The sequence below is a fragment of the Scleropages formosus genome, chromosome 10, assembly GCF_900964775.1.
Source record: "Scleropages formosus chromosome 10, fSclFor1.1, whole genome shotgun sequence".
Taxonomy (NCBI): domain Eukaryota; kingdom Metazoa; phylum Chordata; class Actinopteri; order Osteoglossiformes; family Osteoglossidae; genus Scleropages; species Scleropages formosus.
This window is the reverse complement of record NC_041815.1, coordinates 20010238-20026712: the sequence shown is the minus strand read 5'-3', so window position 1 is coordinate 20026712 and position 16475 is coordinate 20010238. Positions and strand designations below refer to the sequence as shown.

General features: G+C 45.2%; 2 protein-coding genes across 9 annotated transcripts in view; both read left to right on the top strand.

The window, feature by feature from the left end:
• The first annotated feature begins 1601 nt into the window (after positions 1–1601).
• Positions 1602–9371, top strand: LOC114911664 (von Willebrand factor A domain-containing protein 5A-like). Its single transcript, XM_029255761.1, has 5 exons — positions 1602–1633; positions 5578–5669; positions 7960–8111; positions 8647–8773; positions 9085–9371. The coding sequence occupies exons 2-5, from the start codon at positions 5597–5599 to the stop codon at positions 9147–9149; spliced, it is 417 nt and encodes a 138-aa protein (XP_029111594.1). The 5' UTR covers positions 1602–1633; positions 5578–5596; the 3' UTR covers positions 9150–9371.
• A 4177-nt stretch (positions 9372–13548) lies between these two features.
• LOC108935877 (von Willebrand factor A domain-containing protein 5A-like) overlaps positions 13549–16475 on the top strand; it is a 40329-nt gene continuing 37402 nt past the window's right edge. For all 8 annotated transcript variants that reach the window (XM_029255337.1, XM_029255342.1, XM_029255343.1 and 5 more), the window contains exon 1: positions 13549–13991. The gene's annotated coding sequence lies outside the window, so the exon portion shown is untranslated. The remainder of the gene's footprint in view (positions 13992–16475) is intronic.

Below are 16475 nucleotides of genomic sequence, written 5' to 3'. Positions count from 1 at the left end.
TGTTCCACGACCAGGGCGAAAACCGCATTGCTCCTCCTGAATCCGAGGTTTGACTATCGGTCGGATTCTCCTCTCCAGTACCCCGACATAGACTTTCCCAGGGAGGCTAAGGAGTGTGATCCCCCTATAGTTGGAACACAATCTTCGGTCCCCCTTCTTAAAAGAGGGACCACCACCCCGGTCTGCCAGTCCAGAGGCACCGTTCCCGAACTCTACGTGATGCTGCAGAGGCATGTCAGCCAAGACAGCCCCACAACATCCAGAGACTTGAGAAACTCAGGGCGGATCTCATCCACCCCCGGAGCCTTGCCACCGAGGAGTTTTTTGACTACCTCAGCAACTTCAGCCAGGGTAATGGACAAGTCCCCAGCCTCAGCTTCCTCTACGGAAGGCGTGTCGGAGGGATTGAGGAGATCCTCAAAGTACTCCTTCCACCGCCCAAGGACATCCTCAGCTGAGGTCAGCAACGCACCACTTCCACTGTAAACAGTGTTTGTGGAACACCGCTTCCCCCCTCTCAGTCACTGGACGGTTTGCCAGAATCTCTTTGAGGCCGACCGAAAGTCTTCTTCCATGGCCTCACCGAACTCCTCCCAAGCCCGAGTTTTTGCCACGGCGACTGCCAGAGCCGCGTTCCGTTTGGCCCGTTGGTACCCGTCAGCTGCTTCAGGAGTCCCATGAGCCAGCCAGGCCCGATAGAACTCCTTCTTCAGCTTGACGGTATCCCTTACCTCCGGTGTCCACCACCGTGTTCAGGGATTGCTGCCGCGACAGGTGCCGGAGACCTTATGGCCGCAGCTCCGAACCGCCACCCCGACAATGGAGGCGTGGAACATAGTCCATTCAGACTCAATGTCCCCCACCTCCCTCGGGACCTGGTTGAAGCTCTGTCGGAGGTGGGAGTTGAAGACCTCTCTGACAGGGGCAATCAGAAATAACAAATGAAAATTTCGAATGTTTAATAATTTGTTTTTATTAAAAACAAAACATCAATAACATGCTAGGCAATACCTGAAGGGAAACAGAACAGCTGGTAGCCAAGTGGTTGTAGCCCTGTAGCGCTACTAGGTTGCGTGTTTAATTTTGAAGGTTTAAATAAAGCTTCATTAATCGGAGTCCTAGTTTGGTTGAAGCCCTACCACCATTTGTTGGGACAGGTGCAACCTACCCGTTGTGCTAGTTCTGCCTGCACTGTGAGTTGATTGGGGGGTTCAGTTTGTTGCCGAACCAATGAGAGAACAGGGGGGATGGAACGAATGGAGAAAGTTTCGAGACTTTTCTAGAAGGGTCGAGAGAAAGAGAGAGCGTAAGACGGGTGTGTTCGAAAGAGCGCTCCAGAGTGTCAGGAGGCGATATTTTTCTGGTTGCTGGATGAGTAACCAGAGAGAAAATATCGCTTCTCTGCAGTTGGATTGTGTTGGCGAGTTTAGTTTCTGTGGTGTCCTCGCGGTCCGACGAGACAGTTAAGACGACAAGCTTTCAGGCTCAGCCCGTCTCGTCGAACTGCTACGCCGGTGTGACGGAGGAGGACTGAGGAGAACCCGATAGCGCTTCGTGCTACCGGTAACGCGCGAAGTTCCTCGGGCATCGCTGGAGTTTTCACCCGCCCCGAACGCGAGTGGACGGGGATAAGGTAAACTGCGGGTTTTTTTTTCAATTTTGCTCGCAAGAGTGAAGCGACCCATAATTCGGGTCTCAACGCACACGAGCTGCGTCCAGGCCTGCAACGAGGGGTTTTTACGTGTGTTAAATACTCCGGAGTATTTAAAAGTGTGTAGCACCAAGGTTATTCGTGCTTGTTGTAAGATATTGACTGTACGTGCGTTTTCTGTTCGGTTGTTTTATGTTTGTATTTGTTTTGAGGGGATTTCCAATTTGGGGTTAATAAAGTTAATAACAGTTTGAATATTTCTATGCCATGGGGGTTTGGAGAATCTATTAAATTTGTTGTTGGAATACCTGAGTTTGGGTTTTTCTATTGGAATAGAACCCAGGGCACCACCCTCATAATTAGGCGAAATGGAGGGTGGCGCTACATGGTTAAAGCCACTACTTCTCAATCTGAAGATTACAGGTTTGATCCCCTGCATCTGGCTGCTGTATCCAGCAACATACCTCTATGAAACAGCTCTGCTATGATTAGTGAATGGTATAAATGGGTGATTAATTAGATGTTTTAAATGACTACATGATGGTACCAAAATGACGTAGATAAGTCATTGATACCTAGATTTGCTCCTGATGCACTTGCTCCATGTTTTTGCTCACACCCCCACAAGGTGGCAGTGTACAATGAGAAACAAAGGGGCTTACGCTGCTCTGTTACAGGTAAGGTACACATTCGAACCTCATACTAACAGAAACCGTGAATCACAATTGCATCACGTGTCTGTAATTGCATTATTTATTACTACGTACAATAGCTCTGTTCCTAAGCAAAAACAAATATTTTAGGAACTCAAAGAAAAATATACAATATACACACACCACAAACTCAATACAACAAAAGTGAACATAGCTGTGATCACTAACACACATCAGAAAGCCTGCGATCTTCTAACCTACGGTAGAACTTTTGCAAACACAAAGACAGAAGAGCCCCTGCAGTGAATGGAAAAACTTTACCACCATTCACAGAGAGAACAATGCACACTCAGAGAGTGTCACGCTGTCTCCCCAACACACTCTGCCATTCTCTTTTATCTTTCAAACTCACACATAGAAAGACATGTTTCCAATAGGCATCGTTGCTCATTCTTCACTCCGGCCTTTGTCTTAAGCCGTACCTGCAGAATAGTGCACTCCCACAGCCGCTTTAACAATCCTACCTTTCGTATTTCCCTCGTGAAGCACATAACATGCACCAGTTTATGGCATGATACCACATTCACGCTTTGGAGCCCATGACCCTGTCCTCATCCTCCTACATATCATTACATAAGAAGGAGTGCCATTCACACCAGCCCATAATATATGTAGACATAAAAGAAGAAAGCATAATTGCAATCATAGCTTCCACAGAAGAATTCCAGAAAATATTCAGTCCGTGAAGTCCCTCCACGTGCGGGTTGGGTCCAGAACGCGAGCGGCTGATCGCTCCTGCGCAACCAAGTTTTACGAGACAAGGTAGGGCGACTGGCTCGCGATGAGTGCGGGAATCAATGTCCTCCGCTTTCGGGGGTGTGGGGTCATCGGCAGAACTCCATGGGGGCCTCTCCGCTTGAACTGGAGACCCAATTTCCTCCCGGTTTTGCAAATCGGAATTTAAGCATCAGCCTGAGATTTTGGACACTTTTAAGGTACCGCCTCTCCGGACTCGCCTCTGCCGTCCACCTGCAAAACCTTGGGAAAGAATACTTGGATCGGGATCGCAAACGATTCCGTTCTTGGCCGCTATCGCTCCGTGGCCTTCCGGCATCGCCGCCACGTTCTGTGACACCTGTTTCTCATTTACATTACATTTACATTTATTTATTTAGCAGAAGCTTTTGTCCAAAGCGACATACAACTCATGAAAAGTACAATTTATGCATTACATTAAGAGAAAGAGACATAGCTGCAGACATGTGACTCAAGTAAACCCAGTTTAATACCTACCACTTGCTGCACTGAGGTTCATTGTTCGAATAGGTGCATAAAAACACAGAATAGACAAATCCTGATACCCTCCTACCAAATCTTTTTTAAAAATATATATAAGATACACAAGCAAGCAAAAACAATGTCAGAGTAGTGGCTGAATAAAGGCTTTATCTGGTGATGCTCATGAAGTTACAAAAAATTTTAGGGCTAGCACCTTGATGAAGGGTACAGCAGCTGGAGGTGGGACTTGAACCTGCAACCTTTGGATCCAAAAGTAGCAGCGCTAACCATTACATTACCAGCTGCCGCTTCTCAAAAGTTCATTAGTGTCACCCTTTTTCCTTCACCCCATGCACAACTTCTAATCAATAAATACAATTATGCAACTTCTGCAAACTAGCATGAAAGGAGATGTGCCCCTTCCGAAAACCTGGCATCTGTTGAAAAAAAACAGCATTTGTTAGTGTCTGGTTAAAAGTGCAACATTCCAGTGGTGGGTGAGAATGTAGGAGGTAGCTTGTATGAACTATGTGAGGGACCAGAACGGGCAAGGGGTGTGTTTGAACAATGTCGACGCATGACGAAAAGGCTTTGGTGCCAGCTACTACAGTCCGTAGCCGAGCCAGTACTGCGGCTGCGACAGAATGCAATTTCTTTTCCAAATGGTCGGCAACAGTCTTCCCGCATGTTTTTCTGTCAGAACAGATGTCATGAAACCATATTTCTCATCAACATATTAAAAAGATTGTCACAATTAGGAATTCCCAACACCGATGATGTCATTAGCGCTTGTTTCAAGTCATTCGAGGCCTTTTCGGTGACCTAACCATCCAAACCGTAAATCCTGGAGGGGTTGAGCTCGCTGCACAAAGTCCTAGATCCAGAGTCTACAGCAGTCGATCACAACAAAAACAATATTTGTTTTAGTTTCTAGTTTGGCACATTCTACATTGGTTTGAATCCTTCAGTGCTCAAAGATCCTCCCCCGGTGGTTAGTACTTTTACACATTGTACTCATTTTATGAGCTGCAGTTTTTCTTTGGTAGCTTCGTGGTCATTTTCCACTAAGAACACGATTAGGGTTTTTCACGTTGCGTGCGTACGCTTCTTATTTCCTATAACAAATCTACGTACCGAATGAGGACGTTTCCTTCGACCGGGACGAAACTCTCCAAATTTTGGTCCGCTGCTTGCCAGTAGATGCTTGACGACTATGCCTGACCATGAGGCATGACCGTCCGTGTCCATCTGTTTCCCTTTAAAGGTAAACATGAACCAAACTCAGGATGCACTGAAACAGGAGAGAATACATTAGCTAAATCAATCACAGAAAACCATTGAGCCACAGGTGGAATAGAAGACGCAACGGGTGCTCTGGGGAGTACAGTAGCATTCACCCCCCTTACATAAAATTCCAAGTCTTACATGAAATTCCAAGATCCATTAGTTTTCTTTACTGGCAGAATAGAAGAATAAGTTGTTCCCTTGACTGCCCCCCACTACCAAATCCCCTGTGTGTACCTGAAATGCCTTCTTCCGCATCTTTAGACAAGAGATAATGTGCTCTATAAGGTCTGGGCTCTGAATTCCCACATGCTGCTCAGGGCTCCACACCTTGTGCCCATACACAGCTCAGAATGGCATCTATCCGCTCAGGCAGATGTTCTTCCGTTTTTGCTTTTTTGTTTTCCATCTGTCCGCCTATTACTCTACATTTTATCAAAACTTTCAGATTTTACCCAATTCCTTTACCTGTTTACATTCTTGTACCCATGCTCCTAAGTCTCTTCATGCTAGCTCATCACACTTACCCAGAGACACGTGCAGCATGGGCCCCCTTTTCACCAAAGCTCTCGTGGATCTTCCAGGAACACGGCGGCTGCAGCCGCTTCGGTGTCTGAGCCGGCATCTCCTGCGGCACGTGCAGTCTTTCCACTGTTCTGACTAAGCTACTCATGTGGCGGTGATGACTCCTGGCGCCTCTTGTTCTTTCAGATTCGACTACATTGATCCCATGTCCACCGGAAAGGAAATCTCCCTCCTCTCCACCAGCAATGCCATCGCCAGGGTCATCGGTCAGGCGCCAGGTTAGGACAACAAACTGACCCTCTTTTCCACCCGTCCCCTCACCTCCTCGGTCGAGGACATCTCCCATAGGGGGGGTTGAGCCGCACCCCTTAAAGGGTTGCCACCGTTCCCCCTGCCTGACACATGTCGTTTCAGCCGCCCTTCGGTTTCAAGCGCGGTACCTGAGCCCATTCACCTCCAGATGGCTGACACATAACACCCAGCTCAGCCGCCGCACCCGGAAGCACTCGCCCCCCACTTGTTCCAAAGACCATTACACATGTCAGTCAAGTCTTAAACCCCCACACCATCACAAACCCGGGGATCCCCCGCGCATCGAGTCCTCTTTGGTCCAGCTTCCGGATTGGCGGCGCCTGCTCGGCCGGGGGGCTACCGCCTTGTCTTCAGATGCGTGCGGGTGGCTATCGGGCCTTCGGGGTCCCGTTTAATGTCTTGCCGAGACGTCAAGGAGCTTCCGCTGCCGCTGGCCTGGAATGAAATATTGTCGGAGGAAGGAGAGACAGACAAAGGGAAGGTGGAGCGGAGGGAATCGTCGGAGAGAAAATAGGCTCATTATCCTTCTTGTTCTTGGGGTGAGCGGGGGTTTGTCATCATGCCATCGGTCCTTTCACCACCGGACATGGAATTGATCCCCTCTCGGTCCGTGCGGCATTGGCATGTTCTCCTTGTGTTTGTGCGGATGCTCTGGTTTCCTGCTACCATTGAAAAGCTGCTTTTCAAGTGTACCGATAATCTAAATTGCCACTTCGTGTGCGCACTTCACTGGCGTGCAGACAAATGGCCAACTCTCGGTCAGGGATAGCACCGCTGTCGGACAGGCGCTGCAGAGCGTGCGCCGCAAATCACTTTGGTAGAAAGTGTCTCAGATACACTAAACATAATTGAGACAGTAGTTCGATCATGAACCATGTGAACGTGAGGCCCTTCTCTCAGTGCCACAATAACTGTGCAGCTCGTTAGGGTCCAGGTCAATGACAGAACCTGCTGTGCTCAGAGATGGACAGATATCCCGTGAGGCAATGGACAGCCTTCAATCCAAAATAACCCGCGTTCCATACCACTTTTATGTTCGCACTCACAGGAGTTCTACTAATGCCAAGAGAAGCTGCTTCAGTTGCATGCAGCAAGTGGCATTAAATGACAATTCTTGAGTAGTAACGGCAAATGTCTTAGGTGCGTGTTTGCCACGGGAACAGCAGCGGTCAAACTCCTGGAAAAAGTATTCAAAAGGCATGCATTCAACATGTAACTGGAATGTAAAATTGTGAATATAATTATGAACTCTGAAACATTGCACAGAAATAAGCAGACCGGACGAATACGGCTCAACTGAAAATTCACACATGGAATCGTAGCAAAATGTCAATAAGACACTTTTTCCCAGCGTAGCTGACAAGACAGCGGATCGTGGTTCCTGCCAGAAAGTCAGCGGGACCAAAAGATGGTCTCCTTCATAGGTCTCAATCCTCTTGACGGCGGGGTCCGAGAACTACCGGGCTTAGCTCAGATCGTGTCCGGTGTCCGTTTCCCTGGCCGACTGTTTCGCTGTCCTTGCAGCACAAGGCGGTACCTGAGAGGACATGTAAGGAGGCGTTACTGCACAATTAAAACCCAGCTGAGCGGGAACATATCTTTCACTGCACAAACTCTGAAACTTGTGCGGTAGATAACAGGTGAGTATTTTCTGTCCCAAGGGGGTGCAGTGGTGCAGTGGCGCAGTGGGTTGGACTGGGTCCTGCTCTTGGGTGGGTCTGGGGTTTGAGTCCCACTTGGGGTACTTTGCGGTGGACTGGTGTCCCGTCCTGGGTGTGTCCCCTCCCCATTCAGCCTTATGCCCTGTGTTGCCGGGTAGGCTCCGGTTCCCTGCGACCCCGTATGGGACAAGCGGTTCAGAAAATGTGTGTGTGTGTGTGTGTGTTTACTTACTGGTAAAAGCAACTTTGGAGATACAAACAAATCAAGTTACAAACAGACTTCCGGTACCAATTGTGTTCGTAGGTTTAGGACTCAGTGTGTTCATGTTGGAGAAAAGTGAAACTTTTCCCAAACATGTAATTTTTGTACACGGCAATAATCTGATAACGTTTCCATTGATGGCATTTGCTTATTGTGGTCAAAGTTTATAGATTTTGGATTTTATTCTGATTCCCATACCAATTACATAAATTACAGATATAACCATTTATGTTATTTTGTTGGTAAAAATATATTTTATAATATATATAAAATTTATTTTAAATTTGCTTGTATAATTACCTTTTTTTAATCACTTTCACAAAAACATTATAGAACAAGCAAATATTTCTGTGGAAGAACCTGAAGATCCAATGGTAGACCTGATTGGTCTGCAGAGGGCTGATGGGTCCTGGGATCTCCAACAATCTCTGGCTTCAATCCTTGGAAAACAGGAAGAGGAAGTGGTCAAAGCATCACCTGGAAAGGTAATAGGGTCTAAGAGGGTTCACATGCAGATTCTTTGCTGTAAAATTCCTTACATTAGTGAATCAGTAGTTGATAAATTTATTCTGGGAATGTGATAAGATACACACTTCCTGGACCGGGGTGCACACAACTATCAAAGAAATCTCTAACAAATAATATCTCACCACCTCTTCTCTTGTTAAAACTCAACCCGAACTCCGTTCTTGATGATGCCATGGTATGTAGGCCAACTACTCTTGAATATTTGGCAGAGAAACGTATTTTGTTGTGGTGTACACCACATCCATGGATGACTCAAGTGTGTAAATTTTTCCCAACCCATTTGCTTTACATGGCAGTTCTAACTTCTAGAATGTCTAGACACCCTTCTGGAACTGTATGTCTTTGTCTGTGTGTTGCTGTGACCTTGTGCTGGTCAGAAAACTAATTTTTAAAAAAATGACTGTATCTGGTAATCCCAAAGGAGATGCAGTTCATTTAGTGGATGCTTACTGTTAATTACACCAAGAACATATGTTGTGTTTCCCTCCCCAGCCTGAGTTTTCTTCAGTCTGGGCCACAGTGTTGGCAGTTCTATGGCTGCATGGATATAAGGCTGAATCCAGGGATGAGTGGCAGTTTGTGGCTAAAAAAGCAATGACCTGGGTCAGAGCTCAGTCAGGTATAGAAGAACTCTTTCGTTCTTTCACTTATATTCATATACATTAAAGAATATGATAGCAGGCATTCTAAAGATACCTCTTTACTTCGAACTGTATTCTTGAGAAATGTGTATAGGCTATATATATAGTTTTTCAAGGAGTTTTAAAATGTGTTCTATAGTGGTTGAAATACATGCAGTGAGGACAGGCTTATATGTATATCAATGGATTATGAGAACAAATATTAAGTGTGTATATAATTGTACAGAATATATGGGGAGTGCTGGATTTGTTTAGGATGTGTGTTCAATGTACTGTTCTTGTGTTTCAGGGTTTGATTTAACAGAGTTTGTGGCAGCTGGAAACTTCTTCCTGGGCCTCCAGGTGAAACTGTAGACCCTTGGCTTGCGAGAGTGAACCGCTTCCTAAACACTCCCATTGTTGGTGTCCAGCTACCGAAAAAGAAAGAATGACCCTAGCTGTGAGAGTATTAATGTTTCAACATTAAATATTCCAACTGCTCAAATCCCCAAGCTTTTAGAATCAGTTTGATGCCTTGGCATGTTCATTAACGATAGCCTTTATTGCAGGGGCAAAAAAAAAAAAACAATAAATACTGTATAATCAAATGATTCTAACCTCATGGTTTGTGCATGACTCCACTCATCACATGTGTTAAATCAAACAATATTGTAAAGAGTGTAACTGTCAAATATGTGAAGTATTTCATCACCACAGATACATGTTTTACAAGCGTAGTTGGCGGTAGGCCGTGTTGGGGTCCAACGTTGATACAAAGCATACTGAAAGGGAATGACGAGCATCGCCTAATTCAGTCATTCTCTTATTAAATTACTTAACTGAAACAGGAGCAGTCTTTTAATCACTGCAATCTTAAATTTGTTAAAAAAGTCTCATTTCATTAGCAGTTAATAGCATCGTAATGTTTAAAAGTAACCACAGCACTTCAACAGCAATAAAGCCAACTAGGTTGGTTATACTGGCTTGACACACCCAAAGGAGAATGGAAGAATGCAGGAGATTTTTTACTTTTGCAGTGTAATAGGTTTCTAAGTTGAGGTATTGCTTGACTAACATTCAAGTGGGTTCTCTTTCCTTTAACTCATTCCTGGGTCTTCAGCTGAACCTGTGGAACCTTGATCTGCAAGAGTGATCACTTCCTCATTCCATCAATTTCCATTAACTGCTTGTCGTGATCAGGGTAGCAGGGGTCCACAGCCTATCCCAGAATCACTGGGCCCAAGGCAGAGGGGGTGTACAGCCTGGATGGGACACCAGTTCATCACAGGCTAGCCACAAATTCTCACCCATTTCAGGCAATTTACTGTCATCAGTTGACCGTGAACTGCATATCTTTTGGCTGTGGGAGGAAACCGGAGCACCCAAAGGAAACTCATGCACAAGAGGAGAGAAAATACAAACTCGATGCAGACTGAACTAGATTCAAACCAATGCCCAAACATCTCAGGTGCTTTACTACTCACTGCACTGCCATGCTGCTCCAGTATTTAATTCCTCTCATTATTAATCTCCAACTTCTGGAAAAGAGTAAGTAACATTTTCACATATTGAAATACCTATTTATCGATACTTTTGATTTCATGGTGTTTTAACATGATATATTGATTAATACATGTCTAATACCAAGAATTTCATTTACGTCCTTTAGTTTTACTGAAAGATTTATTGTGTCTTGAACGTTAAAAACACACCACATTTTCTGAACCGCTTGTACCATACGGGGTCGCGGGGAACCGGAGCTTACCCGGCAACACAGGGCGTAAGGCCGGAGGGGGAGGGGACACACCCAGGATGAGACGCCAGTCCGTCGCAAGGCACCCCAAGCGGGACTCGAACCCCAGACCCACCGGAGAGCAGGATCTGGTCAACCCACTGCGCCCCCTCTTGAATGTTAAAGACATCGCCATAATGAATAAAAGAATGTAACTGTCAAATATGTGAAGTATTTCATCACCACATAAACATGTTTTACAGCACTAATATCTGTAAGCAGTGCATAAGTAATCATGTTAACTCTATGTATACATTACAAAGCATGCAGTGAGCAACTGGCTACTGTCTTCACGGACATATTTAACACCTCCTTAAAAAGCTCAACTGTACCCACTTGTTTCAGAAACACCACCGTCATCCCCGTTCCCAAGAAAAACAGAGCTGCCTTAATGACTATCGCCCGGTGGCACTGACTCCCATTGCAATGAAATGCTTTGAGAGGCTGGTGCTGGGACACATTAAGGACACCATCCCAGACACTCTGGACCTGCTGCAGTTTGCCTACCGCCACAACAGATCCACTGAAGATGCAATATCACACACACTTCACACCATTCTGTCTCACCAGGATAATAAAAACTGCTATGCAACGCTATTGTTTGTAGACTATAGCTCAGCATTTAACACTGTCATCCCAACCAAGCTGATCCAGAAACTACTAGGGCAGGGACTGAGTGCCGCATTGTGCAATTGAATCCTGGATTTCCTCACCAACAGACCCCTACGTGTGCAGATTGGCAGTAATACCTCCTCCCAACTGATCCTCAACACTGGCACTCCACAGGGAAGCGTCCTGAGCCCAGTGCTATACTCCCTATTCACGCATGACTGTGTGGCCAGTCACGGCTCCAACACCATCATAAAGTTTGCTGACGATACCACCATTGTGGGTCTGATCACCAGCAACAATGAGACGGCTACAGAGAGGAGGTGAGGCTCCTGGCAAAGTGGTGCCAGGACAACAACCTGTCTCTCAATGTCAGTAAAACTAAAGAGCTGGTGATTGACTTCAGGAAACAGGATACGGTTCAGGCACCCATCTACATAGGAGGGGACATTGTAGAGAGGGTCAACATCTTCAAATTCCTCGGGGTCACCCTCACTGCCAAACTCACATGGACTGAGCGCACAGCATCATCCATCAAAAACGCCCATCAACGTCTCCACTTCCTCAGGCATCTGAAGAAAGCCAGGATGTCCACTACAGTCCTCACCACTTTCTACGGGTGCGCTGTGGAGTCCGTCCTCACAGGGTGTATTACATCCTGGGGTGGCAGCTGCTCCATACAGGACAAAAATGCCCTACAGAGGGTAGTCAAAACATCCCAGGGAATCATCGGCACACAGCTACCAGCAGTCAAGGACACCTAAACCACACGCTGCCTCAGAAAGATGCGCATCATGAGAGACCATAGTCACCCCGCACGGGCACTTGTCTCTTCCCTATCATCTGCAAAACGGCTTAGGTCTATTCGGACCCGCAGCTAGGTACAGGAAGAGCTTTTACCCCACTGCTGTAAGAGTATACAACACTAACCAATGTGCCACCTTTAGTAACTAGAGTTGGACTGCTCCACCCAAGCGCATTGGTAAATTACACTGCCACTTGAAGCATTCTCATTCTCTCGTTCTGAGTTCTTATTGTTACTACTGTTACCATTATTTATTGCTATTGCTGTTGCACTCCTCACCGTCATTGTCATTGTTTTGTTTGTGCAGTATTTCTATTGTCTTTGTCCATAGTCTGTGGAAAAGCATTCAGGAAGGTTTTCATGATACATGTACATGGTACTTGTACCTATGACAATAACCTTGAAACTTGAAATATTATACAGCACATCACACACACACACACACACCATCTGAAACCGCATGTCCCATACGGGGTCATGGGGAGCAGGAGCCTAACCCGGCAACACAGGGCATAAGGCTAGAGGGGGAGGGGACATACCCAGGACGGGACGCCGGTCTGTCGCAAGGCACCCCAAATAGGACTTGAACCCCAGACCCACTGGAGAGCAGGCCCTGGCCAAACCCACTGCACCACCACACCCCTTCATTAAACAGTAACTATTTAAAAATGTTCCCCAAATAAACATTTACATGTATTTCCTTGTTATTTATCAGTACAATATAAAAAATCATCTTCACAGGTGAGTCATTAAATTCAAAACCAGTTGCCACTATGTCTTAGATATTAGAAAGTCTTTAACATGTGAATTTCCATTGTAACACTATAAAAAAAACAGCAGTAATAAGGAGTGATAGAGCAGTACAGCAGAGTGTTAGGACAACTTTCACTCTTTTTCCTACATCCACATGAACTTTAGTTTGGAGAAGGTTATATAGGCCTTCAACTTATCCTTCATTGCCAGTTGTTAAATAAGGTGCTGTATCCCCTATGGTGTAGACAGGCATTCTGTGTTATTTACACTGATGCTTCCGTCATAAATCAGGCAGTTAACCTCAATCAGTTTTAGGTGACAAGGAGCATTTAGGCCTTTCCCAAACCTCAAGATGCTTTATATTATTTAAAACATAAAATGAATAGAGTCCCTAGTGAGATGTACACATCACTGGAACACTACAGGCTGAATTTATCACTGTAAAGTATGGAGTACATTTTTTCCCCCTCTTTCATCCCTGAAATAACAACCCAATGTCACCTACTCATAAATCAGGATGACAGCATTACAGACAGAACAAAGCTTTAAGATACACTAATTCACGTCTACTGATGTAGCAGATGCCTTTCTCCAAATCAAAGTACAATGATTATTACTACACTACTGTGTACTAGTCTTAATACCCACTGCTCCACCGTACAGTTACTGCGTGTTGCGATTTTCGTGTGGGCGGGACCATTTTGTTGTGGGCGGGGCTATTCACATGTAGGCGTGGCTATTCACGTATAGGCGGATCTATTGGTGCTACGAACAAAAGACACGTACAGAAGTACGAGTTCCTCCCAACATTTACATTGATGCATTAGCTGACGAGACCAAGACGAAAGCAAAGGCTGCTCTTACACTGATAATCACATATTTGCCACTTCCTGAGCTCTGTTCCCTGACCGTGTAAGAAAACCTGCGCTTTCAAGATGTTTGAAAGCAAAGCCAAGGCACGAGGTGGGACCTTTAAATGCAAATCTGAGCGCTGAACGGACACGTTGAACAGCCAACGCGTGACTCGGTTCGCTTCCGTTGCCGCCCAGACATGTCAGAGCCTGGAGAGGACCGAGTAACAAAAACATAAAACACACCTCCGCTCACTTAGCTCGTCTTTCAACTTGATACCGATCGTTTTTGGTGCTGTTTTAACTCTGCACACCCGAGTTCAGGCGGTAGAAACGAAACTGCTCCGGCTGAATACTGACGGGAACGAATTGGAGGAACTACAGAAATTCCGCTAACAGCCAGGCAGGTAAGTTAAAGTTAGTATTTGTACACTTTTCCCTAGGCTAATATGCGTGAGTATATTCTTAATTCTTATATCTTTCTTTTGTTTTTTTTTTATTTTTCATTTTATTCTTGTCCATGAGCTGAAGACTCGCAGCTGTATATGGAGAAATGATCTTTATTGCATTTCGCAGCAGTACCGTACGTGTTACTGAAGAAGAAAAAGTGGGCGGAGGTTTAATTTATCATAACTGTTGGAGATTCTATTCAGTGTGCTCTCATGTTGGTGAAGTATCGATCACATGACCTTTGTTGCGCGTGATGTGTTCTGATGAAGCACGTATGTAAATAAATGTTCTCCCCTTCCGGTTTAAGCAAACCGATGGTGTGAACGTGTACTTTGTTACCTCCGTTAAGTATAATCTATTTACCACTTCTCAAACGCAAAGATGGCTGCGCCAACAGGTTATGGGCCCAGGCGAGAAGTAGGTAATAGACTGAGTAGACTGTGTTTCGACGGAGATGAAAAGAATTACGAACTTTGGGAGACAAAGTTTTTGGGGCACCTGCTAGCGTTTGCTGGGACTGAAAGAGACCATATTGAAAGTCCCCACACCGAGCGATAGAGACAGCGCGGACGAAGATGAGATTGACGACACTGATAAAAATGAAGAAGTCTACGCGGAATTGATCCAGTTTTTGGATGATAAAAGTCTTTCCCTTATAATGAGAGAAGCCGCAGATGACGGAAGAAAGGCGCTGCAAATACTGAGGGGCTACTATGCAGGAAAAGGGAAGCCGCGAATTATTAACCTGTACACAGAATTAACATCCCTTCAGAAAACTGCAAAGGAAAGTATTACGGATTACATTATTCGGGCAGAAACAGCCATTACCGCTCTGAGGAATGCTGAGGAGACGCTCAGTGACGGACTGTTGATTGCAATGATTCTTAAGTTAAAGGTTTGCCAGAATTGTTTAAACCATTCGCAGTTCATGTAACACAGAGTGATGAAACTATGACTTTTGCAGAATTTAAGACAAAGCTTAGAAGTTTTGAAAACACTGAAAAGTATGCTAGGTCAAATGACGACAACGTTATGAAAGCGAGTGGTGCAGCTTCTGTGAGAAGAGGAGGGAGAGAGAAAAACGCAGACCCTGATAATATTACATGTTATAATTGCGGTCAAAAAGGACATAAAGCCTGGAGATGTCCAAATGAATGTCGTAAAAGTCAAAAACAGTGGTGTAGCTATTGCAAAAGCTCAACACACAAAGACGCATCTTGCAGATGCAAAAGAAGGGACAACGCAAAACAAGCGACGCATGAAGAGGACGCAGATAAACATGCATTTGTCTTCAAAACGTGTGATTATCAACTAGACGGGCTGAAACATAAAGGACTAATGGTTGACACGGGAGCAACATCACACATAATTACCGACATCGGAAAGTTTAAGAAATTTGACGAGACTTTCCAAACGGGCAAACATTTCATTGAGCTTGCGGACGGGACAAGAGCGAGTGGCGTTGCGCTGAAGAGAGGTGACGCGGAGATATGTTTGATTGACAGTGAAGGAAAGCAAGTGAGTACAACGCTAAAGAAAGCCCTGTACATTCCTTCATATCCACAAGACATATTCTCTGTTAAAGCAGCGACTGCCAACGGGGCTTCTGTTCGTTTTCGACAAGGACATGACGAGCTCATCCACAAGGATGGCACAAGATTTGAAATAAAAGAGTATAATAGACTGTACTATCTAAACACTATAGATAAGGGAGGAGATTATTGTAACGGCTGTTACGACATTCAAACTTGGCACGAAATCCTCGGCCACTGCAACTATGATGATGTTTCCAAGTTGCCAGATATTGTGGAAGGAATGGAAATCAAAGGAAAGATTGACAAGTCCAAACTGCACTGTGAAGTCTACACACAAGGCAAATTTGCGCAAAGCAGGAACAGAGAACCCGATGCACGTGCCAAAGTCCCACTTGAACTTGTGCACACAGACTTGGCTGGTCCTATTCAACCAGAGGCTAAAGACGGTCACAGATATGCACTTGTATTTGTTGATGATTTCTCAGGTACAATATTTGTTTACTTCCTGAAAGCGAAAAGTGACACTGTAAAGGCTACGGAAAAATTCCTAGCAGACACTGCTCCTTATGGTACTGTAAAGTGCATTAGGTCAGATAATGGCACTGAATTCACAGCAACAGATTTTCGGTTATTGCTAAGCAAAAATCGCATTAAACATGAGACCTCTGCACCGTATTCACCCCACCAAAACGGTACTGCTGAAAGAAGTTGGTGAACATTGTTTGAAATAGCCAGATGCATGCTCCTTGAGAGTAAATTACCAAAGGAGTTATGGACTTACGCTGTGATGACTGCTGCAGTAATTCGCAACAGATGCATTAATAACAGAGTAAAGCAGACTCCATACTACATGTTCACAGGAAGAAAACCGGATCTTTCAAAGATGAGAGTTTTTGGATCCATGTG

Bases quoted from the DNA above. Each gene is read 5' to 3' on its own strand.
- LOC114911664 (XM_029255761.1), top strand. From the start codon at position 5,597: ATGTCCACCGGAAAGGAAATCTCCCTCCTCTCCACCAGCAATGCCATC. The intron at 5,670-7,959 runs GTTAGGACAACA...AAAACATTATAG, and splicing joins GGTCATCGGTCAGGCGCCAG to AACAAGCAAATATTTCTGTG. The intron at 8,112-8,646 runs GTAATAGGGTCT...TTCCCTCCCCAG, and splicing joins TCAAAGCATCACCTGGAAAG to CCTGAGTTTTCTTCAGTCTG.